The sequence below is a fragment of the Python bivittatus genome, unplaced genomic scaffold (assembly GCF_059951505.1).
Source record: "Python bivittatus isolate LINGU-HERP-01145 unplaced genomic scaffold, Pbiv_v1 ctg000810_np1212, whole genome shotgun sequence".
Taxonomy (NCBI): domain Eukaryota; kingdom Metazoa; phylum Chordata; class Lepidosauria; order Squamata; family Pythonidae; genus Python; species Python bivittatus.
The window spans coordinates 3,670,222-3,687,829 of record NW_028277111.1 but is presented as its reverse complement, the minus strand read 5'-3'; the positions used below and the strand labels follow the sequence as shown (position 1 = coordinate 3,687,829).

Sequence of the window (17,608 nt, the reverse complement as noted above, 5' to 3'; positions counted from 1 at the left end):
TCGCCTTCCCTCCGCATCAGGGGCCTCTCTAGGAAGCGAGACTCCCTCGCGTTAACCCTTGGCATGGCGCTCCCCAGCGAGGAGGGCTTGGGCCCCGGGGGCGCGTAATCTTTGACGCCTCCTCCAAATGGGGAGATGTGCCTCGAACTGCAGTTCCCATCATCCTGTGCCTCAGTAGCCCCTGTCACCTGCCTCTGGGGAAGAGAGGGAGACCTTGCAGGACAGCGTCGCGTTCTGCTTCGTTGCAAGAGCGGCCGGCAGCGAAACCCCGCCGAGGAAGCGAGCGCGAAGGGTTAAGCGGGGCTCGGAACGAGGAGCGCTGGGCGTAGCCACCAGGTGGGACAGGCGCAGCCCGTGCTGGGCTTTTGGGTGCGCGTCGATCTATTTATAATTAATGATTCATTATAACTAATCATTCATTTTTATTTTTAAAAGGTTTTTTGCCAAGTAAACATACAAAAGGAAAGAAAAAAGAAAGTAAAGTAAAAAGAAGCGATACGCAAATGGAAAAGAAATGAAAGAAAAAAGATAGCAAAAGAAAGATTTTAAAAAATTAAAAAATTAAATTAAATTAAAAATAAAAAAAAGATTAAAAGGAAGAAGGGGGCTTCCGATCTTCTTTACGGCAGTTTATAAACGCATTTATATTTTATCCTCTCTTTCTAAGGCTGCATCATGGCTCCCTTCTTCCCATATTCCACCCCTTCTAATCATCAGATCCATAAATCACAAGCTCATTTTTTCCCCTGAAGGGCATTATTTTGATACACAATTTTATACTCTCTATATATACAATTTTATACAATACAATATATATATGCTTCACATAATGTATAACCATACCTGTAACAGTGCACTCTATTTTATTTCTAAAGGGTTAACTTGCTTTTGTTTTGTAAAGAGCACTGGTTTCTTCCCCCCCCTTATCTCTTTGCTGAATGCCCGATTGTCTTCGAATAAGCAATTAGCCGAGTACAAGCTGTTTGTTGTACCAAGCTTTTTGCAACAATTGTGAGGCCCTACATTCCAGAAAAAGTTAAGAAGAATCTGGTATGCCATTCCCTTGGTAACCAGAAGAAAAAGTTACATTTAAGTTTACCTTCCTAAGAACCACCTTTCGCTTGCTCAGACGTCCCAAAAATCCCTTGTATGGGTATGAGGGGATGTACTATCTGATTACAGATTTAAATGTCTATAAAGCCTCTGATGTTGGTTTTGTGAGGTGTGATTTCATCAACATCTCTTGTTAATGTGTTGATTGGGGTCACCCAGCTGTGTCTTGATCAAAATACATCTGCTATTCATCAGAAGTCTCATCTCAAGTCTTCTTATTGGCATTTTATTGAAACTTGGGAAATAAAAGTGCCATACACCCCCATTTTCAGCAAAAAGTCCATAAAAGGTGTTTTGTGATGGGAAGTATCTGGGAGGAGGAGAGTGATGTGGGAGATCGAGGCTATCAGGAGGGAGGGGCGGCATTCCTGGTGGGGAAAGGAGACAAGAGGCAGCACAGGCCGCAGGGGGACCGTGGGAAGCGAAAGAGGTTCAGGGTTGCCACTCCCTAGACTCTCCCAGGGTATATCCACTAGTTGCTGTAATATAGATTTAGTCCGGCAAGATTCTGTCCATAAGGTGTAAGCAAATAAAGGGACTGGACTGGACTGTTTCATCCTTGTTCTTGTCCTGACAGTTTTGAGCCACCCTTCAGAATCTGACTCTGACAACGTTGCTCCAGTGGAGTTTGTGGCTTGTCAGCCTCAGGGATCATTAAGCCAGGATTTGTTGGAGGCTGATCAGCCGCAGGCATTGCCTGTTCAGCTGGAGCGGTCAAGTGAGGAGGCACGACCCCCAAGCCCCAGGTCTAGATGCAGGCAGCGGCGAGCAGAGCAACGCTCCGCAGTGAGGATCCTCGCGAGGCAAAGAGCAAGGCATAAGTAATTGCAGCCAGCTCTCTGCAGACCAGTGTTTCTCAACCTTGGCCACTTGAAGAGGTGTGGACTTCAGCTCCCAGAATTCCCCAGCCAGCCATGCTGGCTGGGGAATTCTGGGAGTTGAAGTCCACACCTCTTCAAGTGGCCAAGGTTGAGAAACATTGCTGTAGACAGATTTAGGTCATTATCCCAGATCCTGACTTCTTGTGAACCCTTGACTCTTGGACCGGGTGACTACCTGATTTGTCATTCGGTGGCCCTTGGCACGAAGCCGGGCTACTGTTGGCCAGAAGGCTGGCTAAGTTCGTTCACCCAGTAGGAGAGAACCAATATTCGCACAGAGTCAAGGGAAAGAGAATCTCTTTATTTCTGTACAGAGGCACCCAGAGGCCTGCGCCCAGCAAAAAGCGTGCGCCCCACCCAATTCAGCGGGCTACATTTTACAGCATTCTCTGCCACGTTGGATACAATCTCATTGTCAGGCATGATCTTGTCACACCGCCTAGGTGGGCTCTCTTGCAGTTGCCAGGCAGAACCATCTAACTTCCTTATTTTACATCTTATTTATTTTATTGATTGATTGAATTGGTATGCTGCCCGTCTCTCCCTCTGGGCGGGTCCCAATTACAACCAAAAACCCATGAACAATTAAAAATAATACCATATAAATAATTAAAATGAATTAATGAAAAGTCAGACTGTAAAACAAACCCTATACATAAATACTAAAAACATTCAAGATGGCGGGAGGGCAAAATCAATTACCCCACAAGCCATTTCCACTGATGCCAGCCCCCAATCTTGAGGGGTGCACTTTATTAGCTATGTGTCCCGCCTCTAGCTGTGTTTTTTACGATGCTGATGATGAACTTGGGTGCTCTTTGTGACCTACATAAGAGTCCTTGGCCTACATAGGCGAGCAAAACCACAAGAGGGGGAACTATCTTCTGCTGAACTCTTGCACTAGATAGAAAGAGCTTAACCACAGCGTCCTCTGCTTCCTGCCAAAGGAAACAAAGACAGAGACCTACAGCTGATAACAGCCCTTGACTAACAGCTTCTTAAAGCACTACGCCTAGGAATTAAGTAAAAGCCAGAACATCTGCAGAGAGGCTACTTCCAACAGCGAATTCCAACATCAGGTCCTCACTTCTCTCTTCCTGGACCGTAATCGGCGCTTCAAGCGCTCTCGGCCAGGCATTCGACTGACAATCCTGCCTGCTCTTACCTGCCTAAATTGGAGTAAGTACAGTGCATTCGGAAAGTATTCAGGCCCCCTTCACTTTTTTTCAATTTTGTTATGTTGCAGCCTGGTACTACATCATTCAAATTTGTTTTTTCCTCATTAATCTACACTCAGTATCCCATAATGACAAAGTGAAAACAGAATTTTAGAAATGTTTGCAAATCTATGAAAAAGGAAAAACTGAAATATCACATTGGCATGAGTATTCAGACCTTTTGCAAGAACACTTGAAATTTAGCTCAGGTGCCTCTTGATTGTTGCTGAGCTGTTTCTACACCTTGATTGGAGTCTACCTGTGGTAAATTAAATTGATTGGACATGACTTGGAAAGGCACACACCTCTCTTCAGAAGGCCTCACAGCTGACAATGCATCCTGTATCAGAGCAAAAGCCATGAGGTCAAAGGGACTGCCTGCAGAGCTCAGAGACAGGATTATTGCAAGGCACCGATCTGGGGAAGGCTACAAAAACATTTCTGCTGCACTGAAGGTCTCCAAGAGCACAGCGGCCTCCATCATTCTCAAATGGAAGAAGCTTGGCACAACCAGGACTCTTCCAAGAGCTGGTTGCCTGGCCAAACTGAGCAATCAGGGGAGAAGAGCCTTAGTAAGAGATGACCAAGAACCCGATGGTCACTCTGATTGAGCTCCAGAGATCCTGTGTGGAGATGGGACAAAGTTCCAGAAAGACAACTATCACCACAACCCTCCACCAATCTGGGCTTCATGGCAGAGTGGCTAGATGGAAGCCTCTCCTCAGTGCAAAGCACCTGAAAGTCCGCTTGGAGTTTGCAAAAAAGCATCTGAAGGACTCTCAGACTGTGAGGAACAATATTCTCTGGTCTGATGAAACCCAGATTGCCTCAATTCTAAAAGTTATGTCTGGAGGAAACCAGGCACCGCTCATCACGTGCTCAATACCATCCCAACAGTGAGGCATGGTGGTGGCAACATCATGCTGTGGGGGCGTTTTTCAGCAGCAGGGACTGGGAAATTGGTCAGGGTTGAGGGAAAACTGAATGGAGCAAAGGACAGAGATCTCCTCAATGAAAACCTGTTCCACAGTGCTCAGGACCTCAGACTGGGCTGAAGGTTCACCTTCCAATGTGACAACGATCCTAAGCACACAGCCAAGATAAGACAGGAATGGCTTAGGGACAACTCTGTGAATGTCCTAGAGTGGCCCAGCCAGAGCCTGACTTGAACCCTATTGAACATCTCTGGAGAGACCTGGAAATGGCTGTCCACCGACAGTTCTCATCCAACCTGATTGAGCTTGAGAGGATTTGCAAATAAGAATGGCAGAAAATCCCCCAATCCAGGTGTGCAAAGCTTGTCGCGACATACCAAAAAAGACTCGAGGCTGTAATTGCTGCCAAAGGTGCTTCAACCAAGTACTGAGTAAGGGGTCTGAATACTGAAGTACATGTGATGTTTCAGTTTTTTTCTTTTTAATAAATTTACTGACATTTCTAAAATTCTGTTTTCACTTTGTCATTATGGGGTATTGAGTGTAAATTAATGAGGAAAAAAATGAATTTGAACGATTGTAGTACCAGGCTGCAACATAACAAAATTGAAAAAAGTGAAAGGGGTCTGAATACTTTCCAAATGCACTGTACTTCAGCTCCTTAAAAACGGGGTCTGTGTGCGTGTGCCTGCAACCTTGAATCAGAACAAAGGATTTCCTGTTGCTAACCAATGTTATTGTTTTTTCCCTAAGCAAACAGGTCAGTTTTGCCATCCCTGCAAATTCTGCCATCTTCACCCTTGTATTGCCAGTTGTCAAGGCAGTGATCAGGTGCCTAGGCAATTGGTTCGTTTAGATCCAGAGACAATGAACACACACCAGTAAGTAAGGAGACTTCAAGGTTTATTGTTAACTCTAGCAGACAGATTTAAACAGCAATATAAAAAATTAAGATCCAAAATTAGCAGATAGAATAAATCAGAAAGACAAAAGCATAGTGTGAAAGTGTAACATGCCAAGCAAGATGATAAAAGTCTTCCCCTACTGTTGGGAGCTACCGTAAGGCGACAGCAGAGAGACCCCAAGATGGCTTTGATAACGCTGCTCCTGGCATCAAGGCCATGTCCACACTCCCAGACTCCAGGGGTAATGCCAGGGTCTTGATCAAAGTCTGGCACTGCAATCCCATGACTCTGTTTACATGGTACCAAGACTGCAGGACTTGGCTTAGATGTTGCACCTGCTCATCATGTGAATCAAGAGCCTGGGAACCGTAGAGATAAGCTAGTGCTTAACCCAGTGTTTCTCAACTTATCAACTTTAAGATGTGTGGACTTCAACTCCCAGAATTCCTCAGCCAGCCATGCTGATCTGAGGATCTGAGGATGGCTCTGGGACCTCTAGTTGCCCACCCCTGCTGGGTTGGAGGCTCAGATTAGCCAACTTCCTCTCCTGGATCCTGCCAACCCTTCCAAGCACCTCTTAACCTTCCGAGTGGGTACCAGTGTGGTCAGTCAAGAATTGAACCAGGATTTGGGGCAGCCCATAAGTGGAGAACTCTGGGGCCCAGACGTGTGAGATGGGGGACCTCCAAGGCGAGATTTCAGATGCTGGGAATCCCCCGCCCCCCAGCTTGGCTACAACAATTTAGGGCGGAGGGGAGAGTGAAAGGTCCTCTAGTCACCGCTTCTGCAATAGCAGAGTGCCTAAGCCCCAGGAGTGTTTTCCCTCACCCCAGTCATCCAAGGGACCCCTTCTCCCCTCCTGAGATTACCAGACTCAGTGGGGAAGCTATTTCCCCCCTCCCATTCAGAAGACATCCCTCCCCATCTGAAAATCTCCTTTAGGTGTTCCAGATCAGGAGGGCAGGAATGCAAACTGCCACCAGATGGAGTCAGTTTACCAACTGGATTTCTCAGCAGCAGCATCTGGGACGTTTCTTTGCTCATCACAAGCAGGGAGGATGAGAGCCGGCAGCTGAGGACAGCGTCCTACAGCAATCACCAGGGAAGCTGCCAAGACCCCCACGGGCCTCCTTGCAGACCACGCTGTGGTGGCTGCCCCGAGACAACAGCTGGCTCAGAAGCATCAGGCAGTGGAGCTGCCTCTCTTCCCTCCCGCTCTGCAATTCCTCTTTGTTTTTGAAGCTATTTGCAGCCCAGATGTCAGCGCTACTCCATATACAATCAGGTTTGTGGAAGACATAGTGCAAGGATGGGCAGCAGGGGGTGTTGAGAGGGAGGCCCAGGGCGGCTGCTTCCGGACCTTCCTGTATTTACTTCACTGCCAACTTCTGGTTCTTTGATCCTTTCACTCCATATGCCTCACTTTTAAGTACCTTGAATATTCTGTACGTGTTGGAATCTCCTAAATTCCCTTCTGACCTTAGCTAACCTTGAACCAGCAGGATTCCACCTGGTTAATATTTGGATGGGAGACTACCACACAATCCCAGGATATTAGAAAGTTAAAAAAAAAAATCAGATGAAGGCAATGGCAAACAATTTTCACATTGTTGCTAAGAAAACTATCAGGAGTTGAGCTCAGGGGAACTTTATTCATTCGACAAATTTGTGTACTTTTGTGTACAAGAGGGACTCCATACAGTACAGCCAATTACATGAAGATGTTGTTTCACTCTGACACTGACAGTCAAGTCTCTGTTAGTCAAAGCAACTAAACAATGTAACATTTGGAAAACTTCTATTTTATGCTGGTGATTCCTGAGAAATCCAGAATTTTAAAACACTCTTATTTGTAAACTCCTGCAGCTTTTGGAATATAGTTTGTACGTCAATGGAGATTTCTGCCACATTTTGAGCATTTCTACACTCTTTCTCCTCTGCCGACTCCCTGTTTATTACAGTTTCATTTTTCTACATACTGTATATGCTTTCTCCTTGGAGCAAATCTTCTGATAGGAAGATCTGTGACCCACTGCAAGTTCCTTCCACAACCCAGGAGCTTTTAGGGTTTACTGCATTCTCGCCTGTGTGAATCTTTTTATGTTCATTGAAGTTTGTGCTCCATCTGAAGCTTTTCCCGCACATGGCGCACATATAAGGTTTCTCCCCCGTGTGGATTCTTTGATGTGATTTAAGGTAGGAACTTCCTATGAAGCTTTTCCCACACTCCAAACACGTGTATGGTTTTTCTCCTGTGTGCACTTTCAAGTGGATGGCATGACTTTTGCTGTGACTGAAACTCTTCCCGCACAAGGCACATGTGTAAGGTTTCTCCCCCGTGTGGATTCGTTGGTGCAGCGTCAGCCCGGTATTCCGAGTGAAGCTTTTCCCACACACTGAACATTTAAATGGTTGCTCCCCTGTGTGGATTCTCTGGTGAGAATTAAGGCTGATGCTGTGGCTGAAGCTCTTCCCACACAAGGAACAGGTATAGGGTTTCTCTCCAGTATGGATTCGCTTGTGCGAACGCAGGTCCGAGCTCCCTCGAAAACTCTTCCCGCACTCAGAGCATTTAAATGGCTGATCTTCTGCGTGGGTTCGATGATGGCATGTCAGATCGGTACTGCGCCTGAAACTTTTTCCACACTCAGAGCACTGGTAAGGTTTTTCCCCAGTGTGGATCCTTTTGTGTTCGTTAAGATGGGATTTGCGACTGAACCTTTTTCCACACATGGGGCACTGACTCCCTTTTGTCTCGGGGTTTACTTTTTCATGGATTTTTATTTTGTGACCGTCTGTCCTTTCTGAAGGGAAAAAGGCACTCCCTTTCTCCTGCTTCATCCCTGCTTCTCTTCTCTGTTCATCCACTACCAGAAATTTGTCTCTTTCCAAGGACTCACGACATGGATCTTCCAAAGTCCTGCTTTTCCACTCATCATCTACTGGAAGAAAGAGAGAAGAAATGGTAAGATCCAGAAGAAGTAATGAAAAGTAAAATTTCCCTGAGCTCCAGGGCTACACGAACACAGAGTTTTCTTTGGCAATACTACAGAACTGGGGTGTTTTTTTTTTAATGTCTCAGTGCAGCCTTACAACCTTGGGATGTCCTGGTGGCCTCCCATCCAGATGGTCGGCATGCCTTAGTTTTTCATCAGGTTCTATCACCTGGTGTAAGAGAATCTCAGATCAGGCCACAAAGCCAGCTCACCGTTGCGGAGAGCTAAAGAATGCCAAAACTCTTAGAGAAGGCAGATCTAACTACCTGTGATCTGTTTGTTAAAAGTCCTAGCGGGTGCACGTACCCAACAAACCAAGTTTGAATAGTCTTACTTTTGGTACTTTTTCAGTGGTGCAGCATCTTCGTTGAACACAGCTCATTTGCTTAAATTTATATCGGGATATTGTGTGAATCCTGAAAATGGCTTAATTCAGTAACTGAGTCTAATCTGTGTGTGAATCCAGTGCTGCTTCATTGTTAGGAGATCCCCCTCTACTCAGGAAGGGATCTGTAGGAAATACACCCATTTCACCCCTGGAACCAGGCCTTGCCTTCTCCTTATGGTAATGACCGTCTCCAGGGAACACTCATGAAAATACATTTACTGGGCAAAGAGGATGCTTGTAGCACATACGGCTCATTCCAACAAATTCATGAAATGCACACTCGGGAGGCTGGGCTGTTTCATGTAACCCTCTGCAAATATTCATTCCACACATTCCAGATTTTACACGATCCAGAGGGGTTTGGGCTCAGTCAGATTCCAACAAGGATCAGTCCTACCATCAGACACAGCGAGGTGGCTGATGCTGAGAGACGGCAATGAGGCATTGAAGAATAAAGCTCTGGTCCATAAAATCTAGCTTTCAATCCCTATCTTAGGCTAGAGGTTGCTGCCCCATTACCAGCGTTAAAGCAAGGTACAAGGTCCCACCCAGGTAGGACCTCTAAGGCACTTCCAGTTCTATGATTCTATGCCAGTTAAGCTGCCTTTTATGGCTGGGTCTGGGGGTGCCATATCCAGCCTACCTTCCTCAGAGAGAGTCCCTGGCAAAAAGAATTGCTCCAAACTAAGAAACCATTGGAATGAATGCATAATAAATGAGAAAACAGCAAATTGGGAGAAGCATAGGTAATCGCTGGGTGGAACATTCTTGGAATGCAGAAGTCTTCAGATTTTATTAAGAGCCGCTAAATAAGGATTCTGTATGCCTGTGATCTTGGTCTGTTCAGTAAAGTCACTTCTGAGTGGAGCTCAGTTTCCATATTGGAAATTTCCCTCTTCCAAGATGCCTTTTAGCTCTCCAGTCTGGTCTCTAGAGCAGAGGCTTCCTGGTGGTCTCCCATCCACCTAGCTTTGCTTTACTTTTTTGAAATCAGCCAGGTTCACCTATTGAATAACCTGATCCCAGAGGGTTCAAAACACAGGAAGTTTGCTTTGGTTAAGCCAAGGGGTCTTCTCAGCAGTGGGAATGTAGGAGCCTTACTCAGAGAGACCACATTCCCGTAATTCTCTACCATGACCTCCCACTGCAGAGCTTGTTGGTCAGGATCCAGCAACGTCCACTCTTCCTCCGAGAAATGCACAGCCACCTCCTCAAAAGACACTGGAACCTGGGGAAAAAAAGGGGGGGAAGCAGTTTCTCCTCCAAAACAGCATTAGAGTTCTTGACCACAACACCATCATCCCTCAAATAGAAGCACAAGGAAGGCGCTTACAAACTCAGGCCTTACTTTTGCATGTAAACCCCTAACTTTGGGGGTACAATTCCCACAACTACACTGAAATGGAACACCCCATTGGCATTTCTCATGGAATGGAAATTATTATCTATGTTGGGATTGTCCTATTCTCTGTATTCAACTAACCAAGTTTAAACAAGAGCAAATCCTATTTCTTTTTTCCTGCTTTGGCTTTGCCCCACTTATTCTTGTTATTGTTACTATTATTTATAGTATGAACCCTAATAAATTCACTCCAGGGCCTTCTGCAGCTCTGTGCCTGAAAACAGATGCATTTTTCCAGGGAAGGACAAGAATCAAGCCATTTCCGATGATATTTCAAGTAATCCAAGTGAGCAGCTGTTCAAGAGATGTGCAAGGACCTCGGGCACCCCAATGATTCCCCGTGCTTCTTTCCAACAGTCTCTTTCCCCTACCTGATCCAGCTGCACCAAAGCGGCTTGTCCTTGACTGCTGAGAAGAGGTGCCATGGAAGGCTCTGCCAGAAAATCCTCAACAGCTGTAAATGCCAAAGACATGCGAGGAGGAAACTGCATTTTTATGTACATTCTGACATTTCAATTTTTCAAACACAGGAGGAGAGGCAAAGAAGAAGTGGAGCCATAGGGAAAGTGAAGGAAAACGTCTCTCCCCATGTTTGCAAAATTCAAAATACTTATTTGAAGAGATGATACAGAAACATTCATCCCTCTTGTTAAAAGCAGGGTAGATGCTGAAGCTGTGCAAGCATTCAACAGTGCTTCTCAGAGCATGCCAGAATGAACAATGAGCCTCTCTTCTGAATGTTAAAACAGCCTTGTCTTTTGCAAGTGTTAAAACAAGCCCCATCTTTTGCAACGCAGTCCCTGTTTGTGTGTGCATAACCACTTCATTGCAGCCCCCACAGGAACGTCTCTGCAGGATGGCCCGATCAACTTTTTGGAGGGCCAACCCCAATGGGCCGCTTCAAGGGCACATGCAGGACTGGGTCTGAAAAAAATTACACAACATTTACAAGTAGAGAAAGATGGATCTGAAAGTATTCCACTGCAATCCTTCCAGAAGGAGGAGGAGGGTGGAAAGAATCTAGTATTCTTGCTACCTGAAATCACCTTGCAAGAATATAGTATCAGTGAATTAAGCAATGAATTCAGCTAGGTTGTATTAGGGATATTACATGAAGGGGAAACTTAGCTATGCAGATCAAAAGGGCATTGACTAACTTGGCTCAATTTCTTGGAGCCTGCTTTTCTGCAATATATGTATATGTATATGTATGTGTGTATTTTTTTTAATTCACTATCACCTATTCTCCACCTTTGCTAATATTTTTTATTTTTTAAGTGAATAATTCAACTCAAGTGTTAGTCTCCAGCCAAACAGAAATGTTCATAAAAACATGGGTAACTTATAGCCCGAGTTCACACAACACACTGAGTAAAAATACAGGTAGTCCTCGATTTATGACTATTCATTTAACAACCATTTGAAGTTACAATGGTGCTGAAAAAAGTGACTTACGACCGATCCTCACACTTGCGAGCATTGCAGTGTCCCCATGGTCACGTGATCAATATTCAGGTGCTTGGCAACCAGCATGTATTTATGACGGTTGCAGCATCCCAGGGTCATGTGATTGCCATTTGCAACCTTCCCAGGGAGTTTCCAACAAGCAAAATTAATGGGGAAAGCTGGATTCGTTTAACAACTGTGTGATTTGTTTAACAACCACAGCAAAAAAGGTCAAAATTGGGCACAACACACTTAACGATCACATCACTTAGCTACAGAAGTTCCGGTCTTAATTGTGGTCGTAAGTCGAGGACTACCTGTACAGTTTGCTTGCCTGTGGTGTTGCACTCTGTAGGAACCCAACCTGGGCAGTCTGCAATCATGATTTATAGGGTAGCGTATTGTACAAACTCACCCAGTGTTGCTTCCTCCAGTAAACCATCCCCTTTCTACATGCATCATGGTGTCACAAGGATACCCCAAAGGGGCAGAGCTTCTGGGGCCGCTCTGCTTCCGTCATTTTGATTAAAACAGTAAGAGCTGGCAGGAGCTGCTGACCCCCAACCTCAAAAGGAACATAAAAGCAGCCTCAGATTCCAGGCAAGTCAAGAGGAATTTAAATATTTCTTCCCTCCTTACCTGATATGCTCACATTTTTTCCAGCCTCCTGCCCAATTCCAAAGAAACGCAACCTCTCTCTGTGATTGGATGGGATCAGCTCCACTTCTGAATCACCAACCTTTGAACTTGCTGGCATTTCCTGCTCCCACGGCAGCCAAACAACCGGGAAAAAAAATCAGAAACACAATGGAAGACAAGAAGATTTTGTTGTTCTGACCCGCAGCAACAGCACTGTTTATTTAAAAAAAACAATAAATATTTTCTAGGCACTGTTAAAAAATACACATCCTGCCCCCCTAGCCAAAGAAAGCATTGTCTAAAAAATAAAGCAAAAGGAAGACAAGACAAAAATGTGCACAGATGGGAAAGCGAGTGAACGATGAAATGAATACATAGGAATCAAATAAGATACTGAAAAACAAAGGCAAGAGAAAAAAGATGACGTTTTAGCCAGTTAGATAAAGAAGAGATCACTGCATAGTTGAAGAGAGGAGGACTCCAGATTCCAAAACTAAGAAACAGCCACACCTCTAGTGAACAGGTACAGCTGACTAGTTGGGAAACAGCAAAGCAGGGGAGGTACTGATCCATTCCTGATCACTTTACTTCTCCCCTACTCAGCAAAGGAGCTGGAGTTGGCAATTCCCTGAAACCCTGTTATTGGGAAGAAAGGGCATCTGGCTTTATATTGAAAAAGATTCTCTTCCTTCCAAGGACTTCACAGCTCCCTTCTCTTACATTCATGCTAAGATGGAGAAACGCTACACTTGCAACCTTGAGCAAGTCAACGTATCCTGGGAGGATCTGCGGAAAAGCAAACTCATGCTGGGGCTTTTCATAGCAATAGTCCCCCATAAGGAAGAGAAGCTCTCACCTGCTTCATTCCCAGATCATTATCTGCTGCCTGGCTCAGCAGAAAGCCCTCGGCCAACGCCACTGCCTGGGAGCAGGTCTCTGCTCCGCACTCCCGCACCCAGCTCTCCATCTCGGCGGGCAGGACGGCCAGGAACTGCTCCAGGATCACCAGGTCCAGCATTTGAGCTTTTGAGTGCTTCTCTGGCTTCAGCCACTGATGGCACAGCTGGTGGAGTTGGCTGCAAACCCCTCGGGGACCGTCAGCCTCCCAGTAGCAACACTGCCTGAAAAGCTGGCACCATCCTCGTGACTTGGGGGTATCCTCACCCCACTGCCTCTGCCCTGGTCTTTCCCAAAGCACATCCCTCTTCTCAGCCTCAGTGGGCTGACGGATTCTGGCATCTTCCATCTTGCCCATTCCCCGCTTAGGGCTGGGGAATGTCTTGCTCTGCTACCAACAAGAAAAGCAACCCCTGGATTTAGGTGGCAGATCCTCCACTTGTCAATGACACCTGTCCGTGAAAGGGTGTCTCACACCAAAAAAATGGATGACAACTTACTGAGAAGAGCCTTATGCTGCAGACAGGAAAGATAAATGTGAAAAACGGAAATTAGGGATTATGGCAGCAAAGCAGGTGAGGAGTTCCTCCACCAAAGACACACAGATCTTTATTTGGTCAGTTATCCCATGCAATGAGCATCTCTCAAACAGGTGCCATCTGCCACAACAATAGCTGTGTTCACACAACCCATTTTACATGGTTACTGAATTAACCCAGAATCTAGATTTGAATCCCAAACTATCTAAAAGGGGCTGGGTTCGTGCCACAGGATACAGAAAACCACAAAAGTGCTAACCGACCTTCCCAGGTTGTTGGAATGCATCAACTCAGCTTTGAACTGACCCAGTTCAGGTGTTGCATGAAAACAGCCACCTTCTCCTTGCCCCTCTCCTCATGGTCCCCCTTCCCTTCTGCCAGCGCTCCAATCCAGCTGTGGCAACCAGCTTGAAACCAGTTTCAGTGAAGCCCAACTAGCAAGTTTTCTTCCCCTTCTTGTTTTGGATACCTTTATGCCCCAGCCGAACTCAACCCAGGGCCCTCTAAATGGGTGGACTACAACACCCATCACCTATAGCTGTGGGACAGGAGAAGATGGGACTTGCAAACTGCGATTCAACCCCTTTGGGCGGGGACTTGTCCATCTCGTGTCTTCCAAACCCCGCGTCTGACACCCCCTATTCACGGCTCGCTCCCCATCTTAAATCTAAATGCACTTTGCACGCACCCGGTCACCGCGGGCGAGTAGGAAAACCAGGGGATGTTTTGCTCACTGGGGGGTGGGGCAGCTTGTAGCGCTTCCCATTCATAAATCTTTCCTTCCCAGCCGCCTCTCTAGGAAGCGGAACTCTTTCACTTTAACCCTTAGATTAATTCCCCATCTTCCCAAACAGGATGCGCTTGCTTTACACTTGGCTCCCAGGCCTATGTGCTTTCGTTGAAAGCTGCCGCTTAATAAAACTCCCTCAGTTGGAGCTGGTGGTTTAATAGATACAGTAGCCATGTTGTTTTCTTGGCAGCAATACAAAACTTATGTATCATTGGCTTCTTTGGGATTGTTTTTTACTTTACAGCCCCGAGATTTCTTAGTGGTCTCCCATCCAAGGCTTAACCAGAGTCAATCCTGCTTGGGTTTTTGAAAATTATATGGAACCCCAACCATTTACATTGAAAAAGAAAAGCGAGTACTGGGGGCTCCCACCCTTATGGTGTTCAGGAAACTATTGAAGACTTGGTTGTTCTCCCAGGCCTTGCAGACAGGGTGATTGTAGAGCCTCTGTTTTGTTCTTTTGCTTGCTTTGTTTTGATCTGGTTTTGATTAGTTTGCTCTTCTGGTCTGTAATCTGGTCTTTTTATATATATTTTGATTCTTAGGTGTAAGCCACCCAGAGTCATAAGGGAGTTGAGTGCCCTATAAATTAAGTAAATAAACAAACACTTTTGCCCCTGATTCAGTGATTAAATCATGTTTTTCAGGATGTAATATTTTGTTATTTCACTTAAACCCAGTTTGGCTATAAAAATTGCCAAAGAAAAGAGAGAGGAAAAAGCAAAACTGTAATACATGCATCTAAAAAAAAAATCGAGTGAATGTATTTTTCCAAAAATGGCAGCCAGTTAAGGAAGATAAATATACATGGAGATGAAAGGACAGCACACTAGAGGAAAAGAAACATATCAGCAGCACAGCTGTACAAGACATTTGGGGATCAAAATGTCCCAAAGCCAAAACATCCTGCTCCCCTTGGAAGAGACTGTTCCAAGCCTGCTTAAAACAGGCAATCACCCAACTGATCCAACCTTCCAACCAGATGGAAAATCTCAATACGGTGTGTTTTAAGGGGACTCAATGAGAATAAAATCTCCCTGACACCAATTTTCCTCTTTTTTCATCTATCTGGTTAAGCCAGTGTTTCTCAACCTTGGCAACTTGCAGATGCGTGGACTTCAACTCCCAGAATTCCCCAGCCAGCATGGGAGTTGAAGTCCACGCATCTGCAAGTTGCCAAGGTTGAGAAACACTGGCTTAATGTAATTCCTCTTTGCTCTTCAGTCTTCAACACCCCTGACCACTATTTTGACATCAGAACATAATATTATAGGACTGGGATATTTCAGCCTGTTAAACATTTTCCAGGCCTCTGTGCAGCAGCCAGACCTTGGATTTGATGCCCCACAAATCATAGCTTAGAAACCCAAGTTCTTGAGTTCACCCTGCGCTCATAACCAGACAAGTTACACCCCCCCCTTAAAGGGTTCTGTCAAATCGAGCTAATCTTTTAGAATCCGTTTCTAGCACCTTTCCTGTTGGTAAGTTTCAAACAACGTTGTTTCAGAATCCAACCAGGAATTGGCCAACCAGGATGCGATGCCCGTAACAAAAAGGTGAGGTTTTTACTCCCCCTCTCCCCCCACAAACCTTTGATGCCCTGGCACCTTTCAATGCTTAAGTGTGCGATATACAGGCTCACAGCTCACCTCCAATGCAGCATCATTTATGGAAAAATGTAGGTGCAAATTGTCAAAGCCCACAAAACTGGGCAAGAACAAGGAAGCGAGATGTATACAGATGCCAGTAAGGTGTTTTTAATACTAGAATTAGGGGTAAATACAGCATCTTGGAAACCGCAAGAGGAATTTCCAACCTTATTCACAATGAGTTAATTAAGACGGAATCTCTTTGAATGATTTAAAATGCTTCTTCCCAGATTTCTCAGCGCCTGGCCTGAGTTGCTGTTTATGAGATCGGTTCCCAACCGACTTGCCCTCCTGCCTCTTGCTTCTTTACGTTGAACCTTTCCATGACTCTCTCAGCCTCCTCACAATCCCTCACACTAACATGGATCCTTTTTCCATGACAACTGTTGGAGAACCAGTTTGGTATAGTGGTGAAGGCATCAGGCTAGTGACCAGGAGACCCTGAGTTCTAGTTCCACCTGAGGCACAAAGCCAGCTGGGTGACCTTGGGCCAGTCATTCTTTCTTAGCCCTAGGAAGGAAGCAAGGGCAAACAACTTCCAAAATCTTGCCAAGAAAACTGCAGGGGCTTAACCAAGCAGTCGCCAGGAGTCAACACTGCCTTGAAGGCACCCCCCTCTCCCCAAATGACAACTGTCTGCTAAGAGGTATGCAAAATGCCTTGAGGCTGGAACATTCAGGCCTCAAAAAATCCTTCTGACCTCCCCAGAAGTATCTCAAGTTTAAAACAAGCCATTCTGACCACTATTGGTTGGAACAATTTGTTCTGACATGTGATGTTTAAACAGGTTGAACCACCTCGAGTTTCCGCATAGTTCTGGTTTCCGTTCTTTAATCAATCACCGTGCTTAAAAGGCCTTCTTCTTTTATCCCATGACTGGTGTACTTGCTCAGGAATCTTTGGCAAGGGGAGTTTTCCCAAAACATTTCTTGGAAGTCCAAGAAAGCAACATTCACTGGATCAGTCCTTTGACATGGTCAACAACTCTAAAACATCAGTGACACTGGACATACCTTCATTTTAACTTTGTTACCTTCTCTAAGATGGAGAAAGGTAGTGATACGTTTTTTGTAGTTGTGTGTCCTGAATATAAGGAAGTTAGCAAAAATGTGTTCAAATCATTGAGTTGGAAGGGATCTCAGAGATAATCTAGTCCAACCCCCTTCTCAGCGCAGGATCCACCACAGCATCTCTGACGGGTGACTCTCCAGCCTGTTTGAAGACCTTGAGCGAAGGAGAGCTCCCCACTTGCCTAGTCTGAACCTCCTTCCTTGTAATTTTAACCCACTGGTTCTGGTCCATAGGAAAACAAAAGTGCTGCTTCGTGCCCACACCTCAGTCAGATGTTGTGCCCAAAGCCTGTCCAAACGGGTGGGCCTGAAACGTTCAGACTTTTGACTTTGAGGGCATCGAGACTTTAAGGGTCAAAATAAAGTCAGGCATTGCAGAAGTTTCAGATATCAACTCTTTGAGACCCCCAACCACCCAAACTGGGCAGATCTTCCCCTTGTCTTAGTATTTTAGGCACCAAAATGAGTCCTTGAAGTCTTTGCAAGGCTCACCGTTTCTCTTTTGTTCCTTCAAACCATCCCAAACCCCAGAAGAGTGAAATAGTTTTTTAAAACCCTCAGACCTTTGATCGCCACTACTCTAATGACCCCAGATGCAAGGGACGCGGAGAATTAAGGGATCTGCAGCCTCCGCCGCGGGAGGGCAAAAGATAGCGAGACGACGCCAGGCCTGTAATGGTTAAGTGATACGAGTTCGGATTCCTAGAGAGGCAGGAAATGGACAAAGTGGGGGAAGAGAAG

The 17,608-nt window shown here is 45.5% G+C and overlaps 1 protein-coding gene across 3 annotated transcripts; it reads right to left on the bottom strand.

Moving 5' to 3' along the window:
* Positions 1–5,041: 5,041 nt before the first annotated feature.
* On the bottom strand, positions 5,042–14,107 carry LOC103053195 (uncharacterized). 3 transcript variants are annotated; one of them, XM_007444667.4, is made up of 6 exons: positions 14,047–14,107; positions 12,779–13,335; positions 11,923–12,043; positions 10,209–10,291; positions 9,537–9,663; positions 5,042–7,993 (listed from the first exon to the last, which is right to left on the bottom strand). In XM_007444667.4, the coding sequence occupies exons 2-6, from the start codon at positions 13,175–13,177 to the stop codon at positions 7,023–7,025; spliced, it is 1,701 nt and encodes a 566-aa protein (XP_007444729.2). In that variant the 5' UTR covers positions 13,178–13,335; positions 14,047–14,107; the 3' UTR covers positions 5,042–7,022. The 3 variants fall into 3 exon arrangements, with proteins under 3 accessions (XP_007444729.2, XP_087985737.1, XP_087985738.1); XM_088129611.1 differs by lacking the exon at positions 14,047–14,107 and having other exon boundaries at positions 12,779–14,032; XM_088129612.1 differs by lacking the exon at positions 14,047–14,107 and having other exon boundaries at positions 5,042–7,990; positions 12,779–14,032.
* Positions 14,108–17,608: the final 3,501 nt, after the last annotated feature.

Coding starts and splice junctions, on each gene's coding strand:
- LOC103053195 (XM_007444667.4), bottom strand. CDS start 13,177: ATGGGCAAGATGGAAGATGCCAGAATCCGTCAGCCCACTGAGGCTGAG. Junction 12,044..12,778: donor ATGATCTGGGAATGAAGCAG/GTGAGAGCTTCT, acceptor CCGTGGGAGCAG/GAAATGCCAGCAAGTTCAAA. Junction 10,292..11,922: donor AAAAAATGTGAGCATATCAG/GTAAGGAGGGAA, acceptor TGGCATTTACAG/CTGTTGAGGATTTTCTGGCA.